Source organism: Scyliorhinus canicula, chromosome 5, assembly GCF_902713615.1.
Source record: "Scyliorhinus canicula chromosome 5, sScyCan1.1, whole genome shotgun sequence".
NCBI lineage: Eukaryota > Metazoa > Chordata > Chondrichthyes > Carcharhiniformes > Scyliorhinidae > Scyliorhinus > Scyliorhinus canicula.
Genome location: NC_052150.1, coordinates 199,263,856 through 199,284,710, shown reverse-complemented (window position 1 = coordinate 199,284,710; position 20,855 = coordinate 199,263,856). Strand labels below are relative to the sequence as shown.

The following is a 20,855-nucleotide window of genomic DNA, read 5'->3' as shown; positions in this document are numbered from 1 at the left end:
AAGGGCCTGTACTGCGCTGTAATGTTCTATGTTCTATTAAATAACAAGCTACTCTTTTATTCCTATGTATCTTTGTGTTATCAGCAAATTTAGCAACCATATTCCGTCACCTGAGTCATTAATATTGATAGTAAATAGTTGAGGCCCCAGCACTAATCCATTGCTATCCCATTTGTTCTATCTTGCCAACCCGAAAATGACCCATTTATCCTTTTTGATCACAGAATTATTACGGTGCAGGAGGAGGCCATTTGGCCCATCATGTCTGCACCGCTCTCCAAAAGAGAATCATGACTTACTGCTATTCCCCTGCCTTTTTTCCATATTCCTTCGCATGATTTTGATGCAAGTAATCATCTAGTGCGCTCTTAAATGCCTCGATTGGATCTCCTCCACCACACGTCCAGACAGTGCATTTCATATCCGAACGCTTATTATGTGAAAAAAGCACTGAGCTTGCGACCCAAAAATGATACACAGTACTAAACAGCCTTTGAGTACTGATTATGGTTTGTGTGTTTTTCAGCTAATTGTAACTTATTTGTATAGAAATCTTTGCGATGGTTTATTGGTTTTATTCTTTGTAATAGTTGAACCATTATATTTACTGGCTTTATATTGTCATTCTTTTGCTAACACTAAACTCATAACTACTACATTTGTAAAATGCTTGTTGAATTCCAATAATGTGGGAATGCGTGGAGTTTTGAAGTCAAAATTTTCATTGAATGCAATAATTACACAGCTCCTAGAGAATTTACCTTGTATTTTGCACAACAGCATAATTAAAGAACAGAGATGGAAGCAGTGAATGGATGATTTTCCTGTTGCTGTCCTGTAAAATATCTTGTGCCATCACCAATATTTATAAAACATATCAGCAATGTTTTCATATCCTTTCCAACAATTTTCACATCTAAACGTTTTGAAATTCTCACAGTTTAAAATGTTGATAAACCAATGATAAACACGCAGTAAAATAAAATTACCGGAAAGCAAATGATTTGTTAAATGAAACTGTGCAACATAAAAGCAAATATCAAAAAATAGAGTAAATATTACATTCTACAGAGCAAAAGTGTATTGCAAAAACCAACTTGTAATAAACCTGACCTGAGTGGATATTAAAATCAAGCATTGTGTAAAACAGGCTGTTAATCCAAGAATTTCAACTAAATAAAGTATTGGAGTTGAAAAACAGAGACATCATTCAGATTTTCCAATGGAATATGAGGCATCAACATGTATTACCATCTCGTCTGCACTTCATATTCGGTTCAATAGACTCCATGTTGATCACCTACTGAAAAAAATACTTTTAAAAATTCTTTGGCTTAATGCATATATTGTAGAACTTGAAAAGCTGCATTGCAGGGATGTTCACAGATAGCTTTTACATATGCACGGTGAAGGTTTATTCTTAATAAACACACCAAACACTTCTGAAAGGCCACGAACATCCTTTGGCATTTCTCCCTGATGGCCTTTTTATAGCTGTGGCTGTTGAATTGATTAATTTCGTGCAACTGCAGGGTGAGAATATGTCTTGAACTTGTCAGAAGATGTTAGGCAATTTTACTCCCCTAAAGTAACTCTGTGTCACAATCCAGGCTTGACAAAGAGTATTTAGCTGAACAGAATGTACAACAGGATAAATCTGTCTGAAACCATTTATTGAGTGGTGTGTAAACTAGCTGCAAGAAACTATGAAGAGCAACTAACCTAGCAAGCAATGCTTTTTGAGTAGCATTTGATCCTAACATGCGATGGGTTTCAGTTTTGATGCTCTTTCTGAATTAAAGATATTTGATATATATGTTCCATTGATTAATGTCTGATTTTCTCTTTTTGTTACAAAGATTGTGTCAAGTTTCAAGACGACAACTTCCAGAGCAGTCTGTCAACTGGTGAAAGAATACATAGGACATCGGGATGGGATTTGGGATGTCAGTGTTACACGCTTACAGCCAGTGGTGCTGGGCACAGCATCAGCTGGTAAAATTCCACTTTATTTCAAACTCTGCATTCTAATTTTTTTTTGTAGTGCCTATTTCCACTACCAGATGAGTTTTTATTAATTTTGTTGCAGCATCATTCAGCAACACAGTTTCATCTATTTCACCATTTGTCAAGCTGGTTGTGAAGTTAATGGCAATTAGGAAAAAATAATATTTTGATGACGTTTATAATATATATTCATGATCATATATCTTTTGATGCACCCAGCATTGCATAGTGTACCCTCAGATGTTTCCCAAACTCCTTATTCAGTTACATGGAAACTTCAATTATGCAATTCTTAGTTTAGCAACTCTGAATCTGTTGGACATTGTTTTGCACATAACATGTATTTGTAAATTTTGAATCATACATTTGTGCAATAGATGCAAACTGATAAGATGCTCTTACAATAGGTTAAGATCAGAGGATATCTTAGGAAAGACTCGGCCTGATTAAACCAAAAAGGTAACTTGTATGTGGAGGTGATATATGTGGGCATGATTCTTAATAAATACTTTGTCTTTGTCCTCACAAAGGAAGGTGATGATGCAGATGTTACCTGGTTTATAGAAGGCTGACCTGGGCACAGCTGCTCATGTGTTGAATCGCCTCATCAATGGTGGCCATTTGAGGAAGGTGGCTGCCAAAGTATGGGGAGTGCTCAACATATTCCAGAATCTCCCTTGAACACATACGGGGAGTGGAATATTTGACTGACCAGGTATCAGTTGATATGAGTTTTGTTCTGGCCATTTAAGAGGATTGACTGAGTATTTTTTGGGCAGGGTTAGAGATCGAGAGTTGCTTGCAAATCTGATGCAGAATGGCCAATGACACAACAGTCTTCTGCAAAAGTTGGTCATGTATATTTATGGTGCCCAGTTTAGTTTTACCACATTGGTGACTGAGGTAAAGAGTTTTCCACTGAGGTGGAATTTAACATGGAAATCAGGGGTTCATTGAACTCTGTTGAGGTGATTAACCCCTACCAGGTAGACTGTGAATAGTTTAGGTCTGCAACAATGCCTTGCTTGACACCTGGTCCAAATTTTGAAGGTGTCTGATTGAGATCTCCCGCCCACAATATATGTGGGTTGTTAGCCCACCGCCTCTTCACCCACATCTGACCCAGTAACCATACACCAGCTGGTTTAGCTCACTGGGCTAAATCGCTGGCTTTTAAAGCTGACCAAGCAGGCCAGCAGCACGGTTCGATTCCCGTACCAGCCCCCCCGGACAGGTGCCGGAATGTGGCGACTAGGGGCTTTCCACAGTAACTTCATTTCAAGCCTACTCGTGACTCTAAGCGATTTTCATTTCATTTTTCATAATACAGAAATGGGGAAGGTACCCACTAGCTTGACCCCCTAAACCTGTTGAGGCCCTTAAGTGGCCAATTATTGTCCACTTATGGCGCTCAATCTGTTTCCGCTGCCATAAAAACGAGGTAGTCGTCATCTTCTTCAGAGTTCATTCGTTAACAAGTATGATTGTCCATCTAAGAAGCTGATCATGGGTTTTGTGGGTTTTTGCATACAACATGAGCACCACAGTCCTCAAGACCCCTCCCCCCTCTCCATTAGGATTACCCATCCCAGGAATCGGTCTGCTGAACCTTCTTTGCACTCCCTCTATAGCAAGAACATCCTTCCTTGGATAAGGAGACCAAAACTGCACATAATATTCCAAATTCCTCACTAAGACCCTGTATAATTGCAGCAAGGCATCAAATAATGTCACTATGAAGGCCAACACACCATTTGCCTTCTTTACCACCTGCTGCATCTGCATTCTTACCTTCAGCAGGGGCTGGTTTAACTCACTTGGCTAGATAGCTGGTTTGTGATTCAGAGCAAGGCCAGCAGCATGGGCTCAATTCCCGTACCTGCCAAGGTTATTCATGAAGGTCCCGCCTTCTCAACCTTGCTGCTCGTCTGAGGTGTGGTGATCCTCAGGTCAAGTCACCACCAGTCAGAACTCCCCCACAAAGGGGAACGCAGCCTATGGCCACATGGGCCTGTGGTGACTAGAACCTTCAGTGTATGTGGGCACCCAGGTCTCATTTCACATTCCCCTCTCCTAACGTATGGCCATTCAGGTAATAATCTGCCTTCCTGTTTCTGCGACCAAAGTGGACAATCTCACTCCTATCCAAATTATACTGAATCTGTCATTCATTTGTCCACTCATTCAACCTGTCCAAATCACACTGAAGGATCTCTACATCCTCCTCACAGCTCACCCTCCCATCCAGCTTATTATCATTTACAAATTTGGAGAGATTACATTTTGTTCCCCCATCTAAATCATTAATACATTTTGTAACCAGCTGGGGTCCCAGCACCGATTCCTGCGATAACCCAGCTAGTCACTGCTTGTCATTTGGAAAAAGAACCGTGTATTTACAGTCAATTTTTATGTTCTGTGCAAACTTACTCCCCTTCTTAATCAATCCCGTGGTCCTCCTTTGCTGAATTCTAAACTGCTCCAAACCTCATGTCTATTGCTTTCTTGGCCAATTTGTATCCTTCTTCCTGGGATCTAATACTATCTCTAATTTCCCTTGTAAGCCATGATTTGGCCACCTTTCCCGTTTTACTTTTGCGGCAGACAGGAATAAACATTGTTGCATTTCACTCGTGCTCCTTGAATGCTTACCATTGTCTATCCACCGTCATCCCTTTAAGTAACGTTTCCCAATCCATCATAGCCAGTTCGCACCTCATATTATCATAGTTTCATTTATTTAGATTCAGGACCCTAGTCTCAGAATCAACCACGTCACTCTCCATCATGGTTAAAAATGTTATCATGTTATGGCTGCTCACCACCAAGGGTGTCACACAACTAGTTTACCAATGATTCCTTTCTCATTGCACAATACCCAGTCTAGAATGACCTGTTCTTTAGTTGGTTCCGCAATGTAATAATAATAATAATCTTTATTATCCAAGTAGACATACATTAACATTACAGTGAAGTTACTGTGAAAATCCTGAGTCGCCACATTCGGTGCCTGCTCGGGTACATAGGGAAAATTCAGAATGTCCAAATTACCTAACGGCACATCTTTAGGGACTTGTGGGAGGAAACCGGAGCACCCGAAGAAAACCCACGCAGACATGGAGAGAACGTGCAGGCTCTACACAGCCAGTGACCCAAGCCGGGAATCGAACTTGGGACCCTGGAGCTGTGAAGCAACAGTGCTACTCACTATGCTACTGTGCTGCCCATGTATTGATCCAGAAAACCATCCCATTTGCACTCCAGGAATTCCTCCTCTACAATATTGTGACTAATTTGATTTGCCCAATCTATATGCAGATTAAAGTCACCCATAATTATAGATGTTCCTTCATTACATGCGTCTCTAATTTCCTGTTTTGTGCCATTCCCAACATCACCAATAAAGTTGTAGGGTCTATATACAACCCCCATTAAGATTTTTTGCCCCTTAGTGTTTCTCAGCTCTACCCATACAGATTCCACTTGTTGGAGCTAATATCTTACATCACTATTGCGTTAATCTCCTCTTTAACCAGCAATGGAATTACACTGCCTTTTCATTTTTGCTCATCCTTTCTAAATACTGAATATCCATGAATGTTCAATTCCCATCCCTGATCATCCTGCAGTCATGTGTCCGTAATCCTGACTATATCATATCCGTTTATATCTATTTGCAATTAATTTATCCACTTTGTTGTGACTACTCTGCACGTTAAGGCACAAAGCCTTTCAGGCCTGTCTTTTTAACATTACTTGTCCCATTCCCACTATTATTCACTGGCCCTGTTTGAATCTGGCCCTTGGTTTCTCAGCCTATAATTTCTCTTATTTATGCTTTTTGTTTTTGTCCTAGATTCCTCCTCCAGTGACTCCTTGTATAGAATCCCATCCCCCTGCCATTTAGTTTAACCCTCCCCAATCACTCTAGCAAATACACCCTCTAGGACATCTGTCCCGGTCTTGCCAAGGTGTAACTTGTCAAGTTTGTACTGGTCCCACCTCATCCAGAACCAGCCCCAACGCCCCAGGAATCCAAAATCCTCCCCCTCGCACCATCTCTTCAGCCACATATTAATTTGATACATCATGCCAGCACGTGGTACTGGTAGTAATCCTGAGATCACTGCCTTAAGGGCCGACTTCTCAACTTTGTTCCTAACTCGTAATATTCTGCCTTTAGGACCATATCCCTTTTTTCCATGTTGTTTGTACCAATGTGTATCACGACCACTGGTTGTTCACCTCCTCCAGAATGCCCTGTAACTGCTCTGAGACACCCTTGACCCGTGCACCAAGGAGGCAACATACCATCTTGGAGTTTTGTTTGTGGACACAAAAACGCCCATCTATGCCCTTACAGTTGAATCCCTGATAACTATTGCATTCTCACACTTTTTACTCCTCCCCTCTGCAGAAGAACCAACCATAGTGAAACAAATTTGGCTGTTGCTCCTCTCCCCTGAGAGGCCATTCCCCACAGCAGTATCCCAAGTGATGCATCTGTTTTGCAGGAGAATGGTCACAGCGGAATGGTCACATTCCTGAAGTGGGGGTAGAGTGGAGTGTGTGGTGGGGCCGGAGTAGGGCGTGTGGCAGAGATGGGGGTTGCTCTTTTTCCTCCCAAATCCTTAGGATGAGTAAAACCCACCAGCTTTGAAGAATTCAGCTGGGGTAGCATCGGGGGGTGGGGGCAGGTTTTATTGTTTTACGGCTGTTCGATTGCTGGTTGCAGCCCTCTTGTCACCCATGTATTCTACCACAGGTTATTGGGGGGGATAGGTTGCAGAGGAGCTGCTGTCACTCTGGATTCATGGTTGTGGAGTTGTTCAGTCTCCTAAATTGGCAGCCCTATCCCTGTCACCAATTTTCCATCATCACATGACTTGGCAAATAAACGCAGGGAGAAACATACATGTGGAGACTCTCGGGTGGCGGCATTGTCCACATGATCTTGATGGGTTGGTGATCAGATTTCAGTGACATGCAGCATTCTCCGTCTTTGCAACTGTGAGACATACGGCCTTTATTCACCTATTCTGCTGTTGAGGACTTTTTGTCTGGCACTGCCCTTAACCTTGCTGCCTTGGGTGGTCCTACTATGAGCAAAGAACACTCCGGACAACACGCTCAAGGGATCGTCGGAGCATACAAGCCTCTCCACCTACGGTTGCAATCCACTTTTAGACATATTTATTTATAGAGATACTATAAGAAACATGCACCGGCTCAGCAAAAAAGAACATAGTTTCCACCTGTTCCTTTTTTTATAGGGTCACCAGTTAATAGCACCACCTGCATGCAATTAAATACAATTTATAAACAATTAGCAGGATAGACCGAGTAATTAAAGGCCAGTCAACCTAACCTTGATTGTGGGTAAATTGTTAGAAACAATTCTGAGGGACAGTATAAATCATAATTTAGAAATACATGGATTAATCGATATTAGTCAACATGGATTATTAAGGGAAGGTCTAGGCTGACTAATTTAATAGAATATTTTGAGAAAGTAACAAGGAGGGGTGCTGTGTTTGATGTAGTCTACATGGATTACCCCAAAACTTTTGACAAGGTCCCACATGGCAGACTGGTCAGGAAAGTCAGAGCCCATGGGATCCAACAGTAAATGTGAATTTGGGGGGAGGTGCAGTGGTTAGCACGAGGACCCGGGTTCAATCCCAGCTCCAGGTCATTGTCCGTGTGGAGTTTGCACATTCTCTATGTGTCTGCGTGGGTCTCACCCCCCACGTGTGCAGGATAGATGGATTGGCCACACTAAATTGCCCCTTAATTGTAAAGAAAAGAATTGTGTACTCTAAATTTATTTATTTTTAATGTGAATTTGGTTCAGAAATTGATGGATGGAGAGAAGCAAAGAGTAATGACAGACATGTGTTTTTTCTGACTGGAGGGCATGATTAAGAAGTTAACTGTAGACTGCGGAAAGATATCAATGAACTAGTCAGTTGGTAAGAAATGTGGCACATGGAATTTAATCCGGAAATTGTGACGTAATGCATTGAGGAAGTAGAGCAAGGCAAAGGAATACGCAGAATAAATGGTCGAATACAAATATAAGTGCAGAGGAAGAGACTCCTTAGAGTGCATGTCCACGGATTCTATTATTCTAATTAAATCTTAGCTGTTGGCCCATTTGTATCTGTTTAATTTAATTCGAATATTTGAAGCAATCTTTGCAGGTAGCTGCACAGACATGCACAACCTGGAAAGTAGCATACAGAGCTTGCTCTGGGATAGATTTGGCACATGCATGTCCGCACACACAGATTTCAAAGGAGCAATTTGCCGTGCACAGCAGCTAAATGTTAAAGGGAACGTTGACCTCAGGCCTTGAATTTCAGGGTGAAAATCCCTTTTGATGGTCATGCTAACTTTTGTGAGGTTTGCCAGCTGTGTGGCATCAGCATGGGATTCATGTCACAGCCAACGGTTGGTGTAATTGTGAACTTTGTATACCTTGAGAAGATGGTGAGACATCATCGAGTGTTTCCAAATCCTTTTTATTGTTAACCTATCACTTGTTAATTACTTCACATATTGTATATTAATCTGCATTCGTTTGTGCATTTCAGTCAATAAAAGTAACCTTTGCTCTTGCTCACACTGATGCCCCCACTGCAACCATTTTTAGCTTGTTTTTAAGAACAAAGGAATTGCTTTGGTATACATATGCTCAATAACAACTGTCACTCAAAAGAAAATATTACTTATGTTCCCAACTATTGTCTTAAGTCTGCTGCTTTTCTTTTAAAGATCACAGTGCTATGTTGTGGAGCATTGAGACAGGAAAGTGCCTCTTGAAATACATGGGTCATGCAGGGTCAGGTGAGGTGATCTTTATATTAAATTTTGTAGTATGATTTTATAATGTGAATGTGTGAATACAGGAGTTTAATATTCAAGGTTTTAAAAGTGCATACTTTAATTTTAAATGTTTCTGAGCTTAAAACTTAAGGGAGCGGGGGTGAAATTGGTCTTGGATTGTAGCACACAATGGACGATGGCAAATTGGCAGCCCATTTTTTTCCCTGCCTGATTTTATTTTCTATCGAGTTAACAGGAAAAAACATCAGATGCAGCACAAAATAGGCTGCTGATTCATTATTGCCCAGTGTGTGCTACAGCTCAGTCCAATTTCATGACTAGTATGTTTGTAAATGATTTATGATGGAAGTGGTGGCATTTCACCAACGCTAAACTAGGTTAGATTGAGCGAGTTTTCATGCAATTAAATGCTGAATGTCAAGGTTAAAAATTGGATGTACGGTCCATAAAACCAAGATTTGGACAGCAGAGTGTGCTGTAAAGCCAACATTCTGTTCTGTGGTAAAGTGGGTCTGGTTTATATGCCTGTGGCCCCTCACATTGAGCTCCTAATCATAGCTGTTAGAAGACATGCCCACAGAGAAAAGAAGGTCAAAAGGAGTGTCTTTTCATATATTTCTAAGTAAACAGGTTTAAACAATAGTGGAAGACTGAAAAATAGGTTGCCTACTTGCCTTCAGTTACATATGGTGCATGCTGTGAGGAGACAATAAGAAATGGAAGTGGAAGAAAAATTTCACAGACAGACAGAGCGATCCCCTTGCATAAAACATTAACTCCTATATCTTATGAGCTATAGATACATTAATTGCCTTTTATTTCCTTTTTCTTCCCTTAGTGAATTCAATCAAGTTCCATCCGTCAGAACAAGTAGCTCTCACAGGTACAGTATGTATAATTGTGTTAATTTTGGACAATAGTAAATTTGTTAAATAATTTATTGTGCAATGAACCAGCAGATTACAGTATTGAACATAATCCATGTAACAGCATAACCGATAAAACATAGAAACAAAAGCTAACTACAGCGGATGCTGAATTCTTAACCAAAAACAGAAAATACTGGACAATTTCAGCAGGTCTGACAGCATCTGTGGAGAGAGAATGGAGCTAACGCTTTGAGTCTGGATGACTCTTCGTCACATTTTCATCAATCTCTCCGTGGCCTCCACCTATCGCTGGCCCTCTATACAGTCCACTTCTCCACACACATTCCCTCCACACACCCCCACGACAATATAAATCTCATCCTATTTCCAGTTCTGTCTAGCTTTGACACAGAAAGTCATCCAGACTCGAAACGTCAGCTCTGTTCTCTCTCCACAGATGCTGTCAGACCTGCTGAGATTATCCAGCATTTTCTGTTATTGTAACAGCACAACAGTGTTAACTCTCAACTAAGTTGTCTGTATCAGATGAGATGAATTTTGGTTTCCAATAATTGGCCGGCATTGGGTACAGTACAGGTACAGTGCCTACTGTCCTGTCCTTGTGTGTGTAAATTGAAGGTATGAAACTTTCCCATCTTGCATAATTGGTAAAGAACTGTCTTATAAAGTAACTCATGTGAGACAACAATGATGAATATTCATACAGCAAAAGCTGTGAATAACGTTTCAAGACTTTGTGTCCTGTGCGCTGAACTAATCATGTTTTCATGATAGCACAGCTGCGGATCAGGAGAGATGTGGAGTGAAGGCTGGGCAATATTGGGATCCTGGCTGGCAAACTAGATTAAATCTAGATTAAACATTTGCCTTTTGTCGCAAAGCCAGATAATATTGATGTGAGTTTATTTCTGTCGGCTGTTGGGGTCTTACATGGCAGTTTGGGCAGTCAGTCAAGTTCCTGGTACGTTTGGACCCACACCATAAAATTGATGCCCAGTTGATAACCCAGGAGGATGACTGGTATGAGAAATGGAAAGTGTCACACTTGACGGGGTTCAAATCTGAGCAGTAAGGGCTTTTAGAGGCAGCTCTATTCTTCATCCAACTGTGTAGATGACGCTAAAAGAAGGAGATATAACATTAAGAATGATTTAGATTTTTTTTGTCAGCTGCAATTCACTGGATAAGGATTAGTACTAGAGAGAAGAACCAAAAGAGGAGCTGTTGATACATCGTCTCTGTAGAAATTTTATTTTTAATTGCGGCTTTTTGTAAAATACAGTGCAACAAAATTAAGTGCATTTTACTGATATCCCAACCAAGTCAATTATTTCAAGGTGACCCTGTATGGTGCAGTCAGACTGGTTGTTATGGCCCACCGTGTTCCCGCTCCCTTCCAACTCAAAGGTTGGCCAGGAGCTCGCTCACTAAAAAGCAGCTGCCCAACTGCCATTTTACACTTGGCAGGACATTGACTGACCTGCGAAGAGATTTACTGCCAGCAATCGGATGGCTGATAGCTCTGTAGTCCCAGCAGTGTCAGGTTTGAGCAATGGCCACTTGTGGAACTGCAGCTAGAACCCAAAGCAGAGGACGTTATGGAGGTCAGACTGAAGGTAAGTCCGGCATATTGGTGGGATCTGGCTGGGAGATCCCAGTGTAGTGGGTGATTGGGAGTGGTGGAGGACCAGTTTTAAGAGGCCAAGGCTGAGAAGGGGAGATGTGACCTTGCTGCTGTGGGTGGAGGTTGGGGGGCGGGATGGGTGGGGGGAAGGGGGGGGGGGGGGGGGGGGGCAGGGCCCACACTGGTTGAGGAATGTAAAATTCAGCACATCATGTGGTCCAACAGTGCAAAGTTTGCAGAAGTTGTCATGAACTGATGAGCCTCAATCTCTAACATAGAAATTGGAAGCAAATAGTGCACTTTGACTGACAGTATAGTTACATGCTGTGTTAAGTTTGGCCTTTGCTTCTAAAATCAACTATTATTCAACCATTATTTTGTCAGTGGATGCAATTTATTTTGAAAATAACAAACATTTGTTTGCTGCTTTTGAATTGCTTTTGATTCACTGTTGAACCTCATTTATAAAATAAAATATTTTGTATTTGAAGGCGCTGCAGATGCTGCATTGTTCCCAAATTACTCCGAGAAGTTGAAAGATTCAATACACCTAGTCATGTGAAGGTTTTTACTTATTGTGATTTGAACTTAGTTTTTTTTGTAAAAGCAAAATACAGCAGATACTGGAAATCTGAAACAAAAATAGAAAATGCTAGGAAAACTCAGCAGGTCTGGCAGCACCTGTGGAGAGAGAAAATAGAGTTAACGTTTCACCTCCACAAATCTTCTTCAGAACTCAGAAACATAGACAATAGGAGCAGGAGGAGGCCATTCGGCCCCTCGAAACTGCACCACCATTCATTATGATCATGGCTGATCATCCAACTCAATAGTCTGATCCCACCCATATTCTTTGACCCATTCGCCCAAAGTGCTATATCTAACTGCCTCTTGAAAACTTAGAGAATTTGGCCTCAACTGCTTTCTGTGCTAGCGAATTCCACAGGCTCACCACTCTCTGGGTGAAGACATTTTTCCTCATCTCAGTCCTAAATAGTTATCCCGTATCCAGACTGTGACCCCTGGACTGGACACCCCCACCATCGGGAGCATCCTTCCTGCATTTACCCTGTCTAGTCCTATTAGAATTTTATAGGTTTCTTTGAGATACCCCACTACATCTTATGAACTCCAGCGAATACAATCCTAACCAACTCAATTTCTCCTCATACATTAGTCCTGCCACCCCAGGAATCAGTCTGGTAAGTTGTGGATAGTGAGGAGGGCTGTTGTCGGCTTCAAAGGGACATAGATAGGATGCAGAGCTGGGCTGAGAAGTGGCAGATGGAGTTTAACCCTGACAAGTGTGAGGTTGTCCATTTTGGAAGGACAAATATGAATGCGGAATACAGGGTTAACGGTAGGGTTCTTGGCAATGTGGAGGAGCAGAGAGATCTTGGGGTCTATGTTCATAGATCTTTGAAAGTTGCCACTCAAGTGGATAGAGCTGTGAAGAAGGCCTATGGTGTGCTAGCGTTCACTAGCAGAGGGATTGAATTTAAGAGCCGTGAGGTGATGATGCAGCTGTACAAAACCTTGGTCAGGCCACATTTGGAGTACTGTGTGCAGTTCTGGTCACCTCATTTTAGGAAGGATGTGGAAGCTTTGGAAAAGGTGCAAAGGAGATTTACCAGGATGTTGCCTGGAATGGAGAGTAGGTCATACGAGGAAAGGTTGAGGGTGCTAGGCCTTTTCTCATTAGAACGGAGAAGGATGAGGGGCGACTTGATAGAGGTTTATAAGATGATCAGGGGAATAGATAGAGTAGACAGTCTAAGAGACTTTTTCCCCGGGTGGAACACACCATTACAAGGGGACATAAATTTAAGATAAATGGTGGAAGATATAGAGGGGATGTCAGAGGTAGGTTCTTTACCCAGAGAGTGGTGGGGGCATGGAATGCACTGCCTGTGGAAGTAGTTGAGTCGGAAACGTTAGGGACCTTCAAGTGGCTATTGGATAGGTACATGGATTAGGGTAGAATAATGGAGTGCAGGTTAACTACTTCTTAAGGGCAGCACGGTAGCATTGTGGATAGCGCAATTGCTTCACAGCTCCAGGGTCCCAAGTTCGATTTCGACTTGGGTCACTGTCTGTGTGGAGTCTGCACATCCTCCACGTGTGTGCGTGGGTTTCCTCCGGGTACTCCGGTTTCCTCCCACGGTCCAAAGTGCGCAGGTTGGGTGGATTGGCCATGAAAAATTGCCCTTAGTGTCCAAAATTCTATGATTAACCTAGGACAAAAGTTCGGCGCAACATCGTGGGCCGAAGGGCCTGTTCTGTGCTGTATTTCTCTATCTATCTATCTAAACCTTCGCTACACTCCCTCTATAGCAAGAACATCCGTCCTCGGATAAGGAAACCAAAACTGCACACAATATTTCAGATGTGGCCTCACCAAGGTCCTGTATAATTGAAGCAAGACATCCCTGTTCCTGCATTTGAATCCTTTTGTTATGAATTTCATCATACCATTTGCCTTCTTTACCGTCTGCTGCACCTGCAAGCTTACTTTCAACAACTGCTGAACGAGAACACCGAGGTCTCATTGCACAGGCCCTGTTCCTAATTTATGGCCATTTAGATAATCTGCCTTCCTGTTTTTGCTACCTCGGATATACTCCATCTGCCATTCATTTGCCAACTCACTCAACTTGTCCAAATCACACTGAAGGATCTCTGCATCCTCCTCACGGCTCACCCTCCCACCCAGATTCCTGCCATTTGCAAATTTGGATATATTATATTTCCTTCCCTCATCCAGACCATTATATATTTGTGGGTGGTTTGGGTCCCAGCACCAATCCTTGCAGTGCTCCTCGAGTCACTGCCTGCCATTTGGAAAAAGACCCGTTTATTCCAATTCTTTGTTTCCACAATGTCAATCAGTTTTCTATCCATCTCAATACACTACTCCTTATCCCATGCCCTTTGATTTCATAAGAGTTTACAAAACATTAACCCTATTTATCTCTCCACAGATGCTGCCAGACCTGCTGAGTTTTTCCAGCATTCTCTGTTTTTGTTACATTTTCTGTGGCTAGTTTGATACGACCAAAATTGCGCTGTGTAGATAAATTTCTTATACAGTCTTTATTTATACTTCAAGCATCTGGAGATCAGACGGCTCATATCTGGCGATACATTGTTCAACTGCCCACCCCACAGCCTGTAGTTGATTCAAATGTGAGTAACTATGTACTTTTTGAAGCTAAAACAAATCTGATTTATATCATAAGTTTGCACATTCTTTTTAAAATTCTGAATTTTCCATTTTCTGGTGATCCCAATGATTGAATGTAATGAGCACAACAACTTCACATCTTTTCGGTTAATCCCTCGGGATCTTTATTAAAAAGTATTGTAATGTAAACAAAATTTTGTTATCTTGTTTGAAATATAGTGAGCAAAATGTGGATATTGTGTAGCGATCACCTTGAAATATATTAATTGTTCTGTTTCACACTCCAATGATTTATCTTAAAACAAATTTTAAAAAATACATTGTCACTGTTTTAAGTTGTCCCTTTTAGAGTTGTGCTTTAATGTTGTAGATGCAATAAGGCTGGTACGCACAATTATTCTCTGGATTTTAGTTTTCACATTGTTTTGTGCTGGACCAACGTAAAATCATGTGATCTGATCATCATTTTGGAGAGGTGTATCCCACTTGCCGAACGTTCCACTCCATCACTCTCTCCTGCTTGCTGGCCATCCTGCTTGCCGTCCTTCCCACTTGCCGCTTCTCCAGCTCCCCGACCATCCTGCTTGCTGCTTCGCTCGGCACGGTAGCATAATGGTTAGCACTCTTGCTTCACAGCTCCAGGGTCCCAGGTTCGATTCCCAGCTTGGGTCATTGACTGTGCGGAGTCTGCACATTTTCCCCCTGTCTGTATGGGCTTCCTCCGGGTGCTCCGGTTTCCTCCCACAGTCCAAAGATGTGGACGTTAGTAGAATTGCCATGCTAAGTTGCTCTTATTGTCCAAAAAAAGTTAGGTGGGGTTACTGGGTTATGGGGCTTAAGTAGGGTGCTCTCTCCAAGGGCCGATGCAGACTTTATGGGCCGAATGGCCTCTCTCTGCACTGTAAATTCTATGATTCTCTCCTGGTCTCCCTACTGCTTGCCATTTGCCTCACTGACCGTGCAACTTCTCTTTCTCCCTCACTTGTTTCCTCCCTTTCGCCACCGTTCACCCACAGTGAGGGTTCAGGAGAGAGAAGCGGAAAAGGAGAGGGGACCGGAAGAAGTGACAGGTGCAAGATGGACAGCAAGTGGGATAAAGCTGGCACGTTGGGAATGGGATCCAAGTAGAAAAAGTTAGCATATGTCTCCAATATTTATTTTATTTTAAAAGTTTTTTCATTCGTCTGCCATGGTCTGCAAATGCAATATTAGCATTCATGTCAAGAGGCAAATGCATTGTTCGCATTCATGTCAAGAGGGAATACAAGACCAGGGAGGTACTTCTGAGGCTGTATAAGACTCTGGTCAGACCCCATTTGGAGTATTTTGAGCAGTTTTGGGCCCCGTACCTAAGGAAGGATGTGCTGGCCTTGGAAAGGGTCCAGAAGAGGTTCACAGGAATGATCCCTGGGATGAAGAACTTGTCATAAGAGGAACGGTTGAGGAGTCTGGGTCTGTACTCGTTGCAGTTTTGAAGGATGAGGGGGGATCTTATTGAAACTTACAGGATACTGTGAGGTCCGGATAGAGTGGACGTGGAGAGGATGTTTCCATTTGTAGGAGAAACTAGAACCAGATTACACCATCTCAGACTAAAGGGACGATCCTTTAAAACAGCGATGAGAAGGAATTTCTTCAGCCAGAGGGTGGGGAATCTGTGGAACTCTTTGCCACAGAAGGCTGTGGTGGCCAAATCACTGAGTGTCTTTAAGACAGAGATAGATAGGTTCTTGATTAATAAGGGGATCAGGGGTTATGGGGAGAAGGCATGAGGGTGGGGATGAGAAAATATCAGCCATGATTGAATGGCGGAGCAGACTCGATAGGCCGAGTGGCCTAATTCTGCTCCTTTGTCTTATGGTCTTATGGTCTATGGTCTGGGAGAGTGAGAACAGTTTCATAGAATTTACAGTGCAGAAGGAGGCCCATCGAGTCTGCACCAGCCCTTGGAAAGAGCACCCTACTTAAGCCCACCCTAACCCCATAACCCAGTAACTCTACCTAACTTTTTTTTTGAACACTAAGGGCAATTTAGCATGACCCATCGAGTCTGCACCTTGGAAAGAGCACCCTACCCAAGCCCATTCCTCCACCCTATTGGCTAATTCAATTGTGCTGCAACTCCGGGCCAGGAAGGGCTGGAATTGAGCACTTTGGGCCATGGTGTCATAACAACTGGAAACAGATTTTGACTAGTCCATAATTTTAAACTTGTTTGAAGAGTGCGACTGAATCTGGAGTCGATTGGTCTTTAAATGAAAATAATTCCGCATTTAATCAACCTCCAGATCAAATTGGATATTATCTATCTTCCGTTGGGGGAGGGCTCTATTGAAAGAAAGGCAGTCTAGAGAGGACATTTATCCTAGTTAAGTTTTATAATAACGTTATAAATATTGTGATTGTTGGTTCTACTTATTGTTTGTCTGGAATTCATCATGATGAACTTCACCGGTGTATTCAAGAATCTGTGATCATAGGGTTGGAAAACCTTCTTGTTCCATATTGTGCCGCAGGAAAAAGAATCCTATGGCTTTTTTGCCCCCCAATTGCTTCAATTCCTTCTGCATTCCTGCTAATAAGGGTCCAGCATTCTATCTGCAGGTTGTGTTTAATTCTCTTTATTCCGTCGTAGCAAATGTCCGGGGAGGATGAAGTTGATTTCTCGGACAAGGATGAAGCGGATGGAGATGCGGAATGCATCTGTGAAAGTCCGACAATCCGAGTTCCATCAACTACACTCAAGAGTCATCAGGGTGTGGTAATAGCTGCTGACTGGTTAGTTGGAGGCAAGCAGGTGGTCACAGCATCCTGGGATAGAACTGCAAACCTGTATGATGTGGAGACATCAGAGCTGGTGCACTCGCTGACAGGTATGGTTGAAATATAGTGAACTGTGATAGTATTATACTTCTAGTTAGATGGACATTTTTTGTGCTAAAAATGCAGACCTAAGCTTTGAGATGTTAAAGGGAGAAATAATCTACTTGCCAGAGTGATGTATTTTTTTTACTGGTCAGCACTTGTAATGTGTAACAGTTGTATGGTAGAACGTTCATGAAATGCACTGGAGGGTAACAAAAAAAGTGGCCGCACAATTTGTTCACATTACTGGAAAAGAACATTTAGTTCAATATTTTATATGCAAGCTACAATGTTAAATTTATGAGTCTGTGGTCTTGCATGTCAGATTAAAATGTTTCAGTGCCATATAGGGGCCGTGGCACTATTATAGGAAAGGGAAAAATGGACCATTGTATGGATCACTGGTTTTTCTATTCCTTAGCATCTTTCCCTGCTGTTTTTCTTTCACCCTGCCTCTCACAGAACACATTTTTTATACAGACGAAGGCAGAACTGGCTGCATTAAGAGCTTGTCCCCCTCTACGTCTATACCCTGTGCTATTGGGTAAAAACCAAGCACCGTTTCTGAGCATTCTAACTCACTTTAACCATGTTTACAATGTCTGATGTTCACTGCTGGCTGATGCTCTCTCTCTCTCTCTCTCTCTCTCTCTCTCCTCTCTCTCTCTCTCTCTCTCTCTCTCTCTCTCTCTCCCCCCCCCCCCCCCCACCACCACTGTCCCAAAACCCCCACCAGCTGATCCATTTTGTTATGCTTTGTGTTTGGAAACTGAGGAAGGCAGAGAGCTGACATTTTAAGAAGAATCTCCTGCACCATATGCCCCCATAAGCAAGGAGCATGATCCACAGTTCCCATTCATTACATCAGAACAGAACTCCATGCCACCTCTTGAGGGGGACATTCTTTACAACGTGTGCGCTTTCAGGCAGTCTGTGGGTAGCAGTTGTAAAACATGAATCACATAAGCAAGAAGGTGACTGCAAGAAACTGATAGGTATATAGATATTGCTTTTGTAGCATTTAGAAATGAGTCAATTTAGTGAAGTACACTTTGTGCTAAGTATTCTACATGATTTAACTTTAAAAAAAAAACATTGCAATTCATCTCCCTTGAAATCTATGTCGAGCTGTGAACTTCTTTAAATTCAAAATGTTTCTAGCATAGTTTTGTGTCATAGATTTTTTTCTGAATTCCATGTTCCTGTCTGCTCAATTATATTTCTGTTATGGGAATTCTTTAATTTTGCTGCTTGTGGCTTCAGCCAGTAAGCACAGATAATGTCAATTTGATAAGTTAGTCTCTGCATCTAAACCGACAGTCGAAAATGCCCGTTGGAGATTTCTGAAAGAAAACGGGATGAGAAGTAAACTTGACTCTGGCTTGCTTGGGGTTTTAAAAGAAAAACAAATACAACTTTGATTTCATGTTATGAAAATAAATTGACAGCACAATCTGTCCTGCTTCTTCCTCCTTGTCAGGACACGACCAAGAGTTAACCCATTGTTGTACTCACCCTACTCAGCGCCTTGTGGTAACATCATCGCGTGACACCACCTTTCGCCTCTGGGATTTTCGAGACCCGTCAATACACTCGGTGAATGTCTTTCAGGGTCACACAGAGTGAGTGTCTTGACATTTTTAATCTTTGAGGGTCTACTGTCATATTTCTCCTGAAACCTTCTTCAAGGTGATGTCTAAGGTTGTGGGGGTGAGGGTGGAGCCATGCCCGAGAGTGGCTGTCTTCGGGGTATCAGACCAGTCAGAACTTCAGATGGGGAAGAGGGCCGATGCCCCTGCATTTGCTTCCCTAATCGCCCGCCAGAGAATCCTGTTTGGATGCCGATCACCATCCACTCACAGCTGCAGACTGGCTGGCAGACCTATCGGAATTTCTCCACCTGGAGAAGATCAAGTACACTATTCGAGGGTCGGAAGATGCCTTCCACAAAGCGTGGGGGCCATTCATTGACCTATTCCAAGACCTATTCAAAGCCAACAATGGATAGAATTGGGGGGTGGGGGGAGGGGGGGGAGGGGTGGCGGATGCAGGGTGGAGCATGGGAACCTCCAGGGCCACAGAGAGCATACAGGAATGAGTGGGAAGGAGGAACAGGGGGGAAGTGACCTAAGGAAACCCCAAAGGGGAACCCAGGGAGAGACCGACATAGGGACCAGAGGGCCCCTCACAAAGCTACGGTGAAGGGAAGGGCCTAGGAAAGGACAGGGGGATAGAAGAAAAGGGATGGGGGGGGGGGGGGGGGGGGGGGTGTCGAAAAGGAACAACTTGCAAATAATAACTCTCTCATCCATTTCCTGTATTGTGTAAAAATGCAAACTTTAATTTAAAAAGAATAATTCTCCTGAAAGCCGCAAAGCAGTGAGAGATATGTTATTTGCTTTGGTTACAAGGCCGCGAAAGCAATCTATTTCTCATGCCAGCATGTTTATTCAAACAATTAACTTTTAGTTTCATCTAGAGTGATACATACTCGAAATGTTAGCTCCCTTATCTCTCCACAGATGCTGTTAGACCTGCTGAGATTGTCCAGGATTGTCTGGTTTTGTTTCAGATTCCAGCATCCACAGTAATTTGCTTTTAACTTTTAGTTTGAATGGCACTTTCAAAGCTTAAAAAAAAAGGCCTCCATTTTTTTCTGGCTATTTCTGTTCTTTTTGAATCACAGATCTTTTAAAAGTGACTCATCTATAAAAAGCAACTGCTCAGAGAAGAGTCATATGGCTGAGCTTGGTAGCACAGCGGTTAGCACAGTTGCTTCACAACTCCAGGGTCCCATATTCGATTCCCGACTTGGGTCACTGTGTATGTGGAGTCTGCACATCCTATCCGTGTCCGCGTGGGTTTCCTCCGGATGCTCCGGTTTCCTCTCACAGTCCAAAGATGTGCAGAGTAGGTAGATAGGCTATGCTAAATTACTGGTGTCCAAATAATTTGGTGGGGTTACTGGGTTACGGGGATAGGGTGGAAGCATGGGCTTAAGTATGGTGCTCTTTCCAAGAGCTGGTGCAGACTCGATGGGCCGAATGGCCTCCTACTGCACTGTAAATTCTATGATTCTATGGTTGGTAGGATTACGTTATATTTTTTGCTGAGTTTGATTTTGGAGTTTAGAAAAAAATATTGTGTTATCATCTTGAATGGTTGGTTGTGTCTCTCTCAGACCTAATTTAGACCAGAGAGGAGATTATGGAACCTCATTCAGCATTGTTCAATAAAAGTTGCTTTAATCCATCTTGTTTGAGGCAAAACACCTTTCCTCTGGATATAACAGGCTACTCAATAAAATTCACTCTTTCCACCCTGCAATCTATCCCCTGACCCTTGGATTGACTCCACTTTACAACTGACCATCATTGGATTCCTCTACCTCTCAACGATGTATCTCACTCCTCCAATACACCTATCTGCTCCTGTG

At 42.5% G+C, this 20,855-nt stretch overlaps 1 protein-coding gene across 4 annotated transcripts in view; it reads left to right on the top strand.

Annotated features, from left to right (window-relative positions):
* Positions 1-20,855, top strand: part of wdr37 (WD repeat domain 37) — a 154,609-nt gene that overhangs the window by 93,310 nt on the left and 40,444 nt on the right. For all 4 annotated transcript variants that reach the window (XM_038798323.1, XM_038798322.1, XM_038798325.1 and 1 more), the window contains 6 exons: positions 1,860-1,995; positions 8,785-8,856; positions 9,695-9,739; positions 14,480-14,556; positions 17,190-17,427; positions 18,900-19,041. In XM_038798323.1, the coding sequence (XP_038654251.1) occupies positions 1,860-1,995; positions 8,785-8,856; positions 9,695-9,739; positions 14,480-14,556; positions 17,190-17,427; positions 18,900-19,041 (710 nt within the window). The remainder of the gene's footprint in view (positions 1-1,859; positions 1,996-8,784; positions 8,857-9,694; positions 9,740-14,479; positions 14,557-17,189; positions 17,428-18,899; positions 19,042-20,855) is intronic.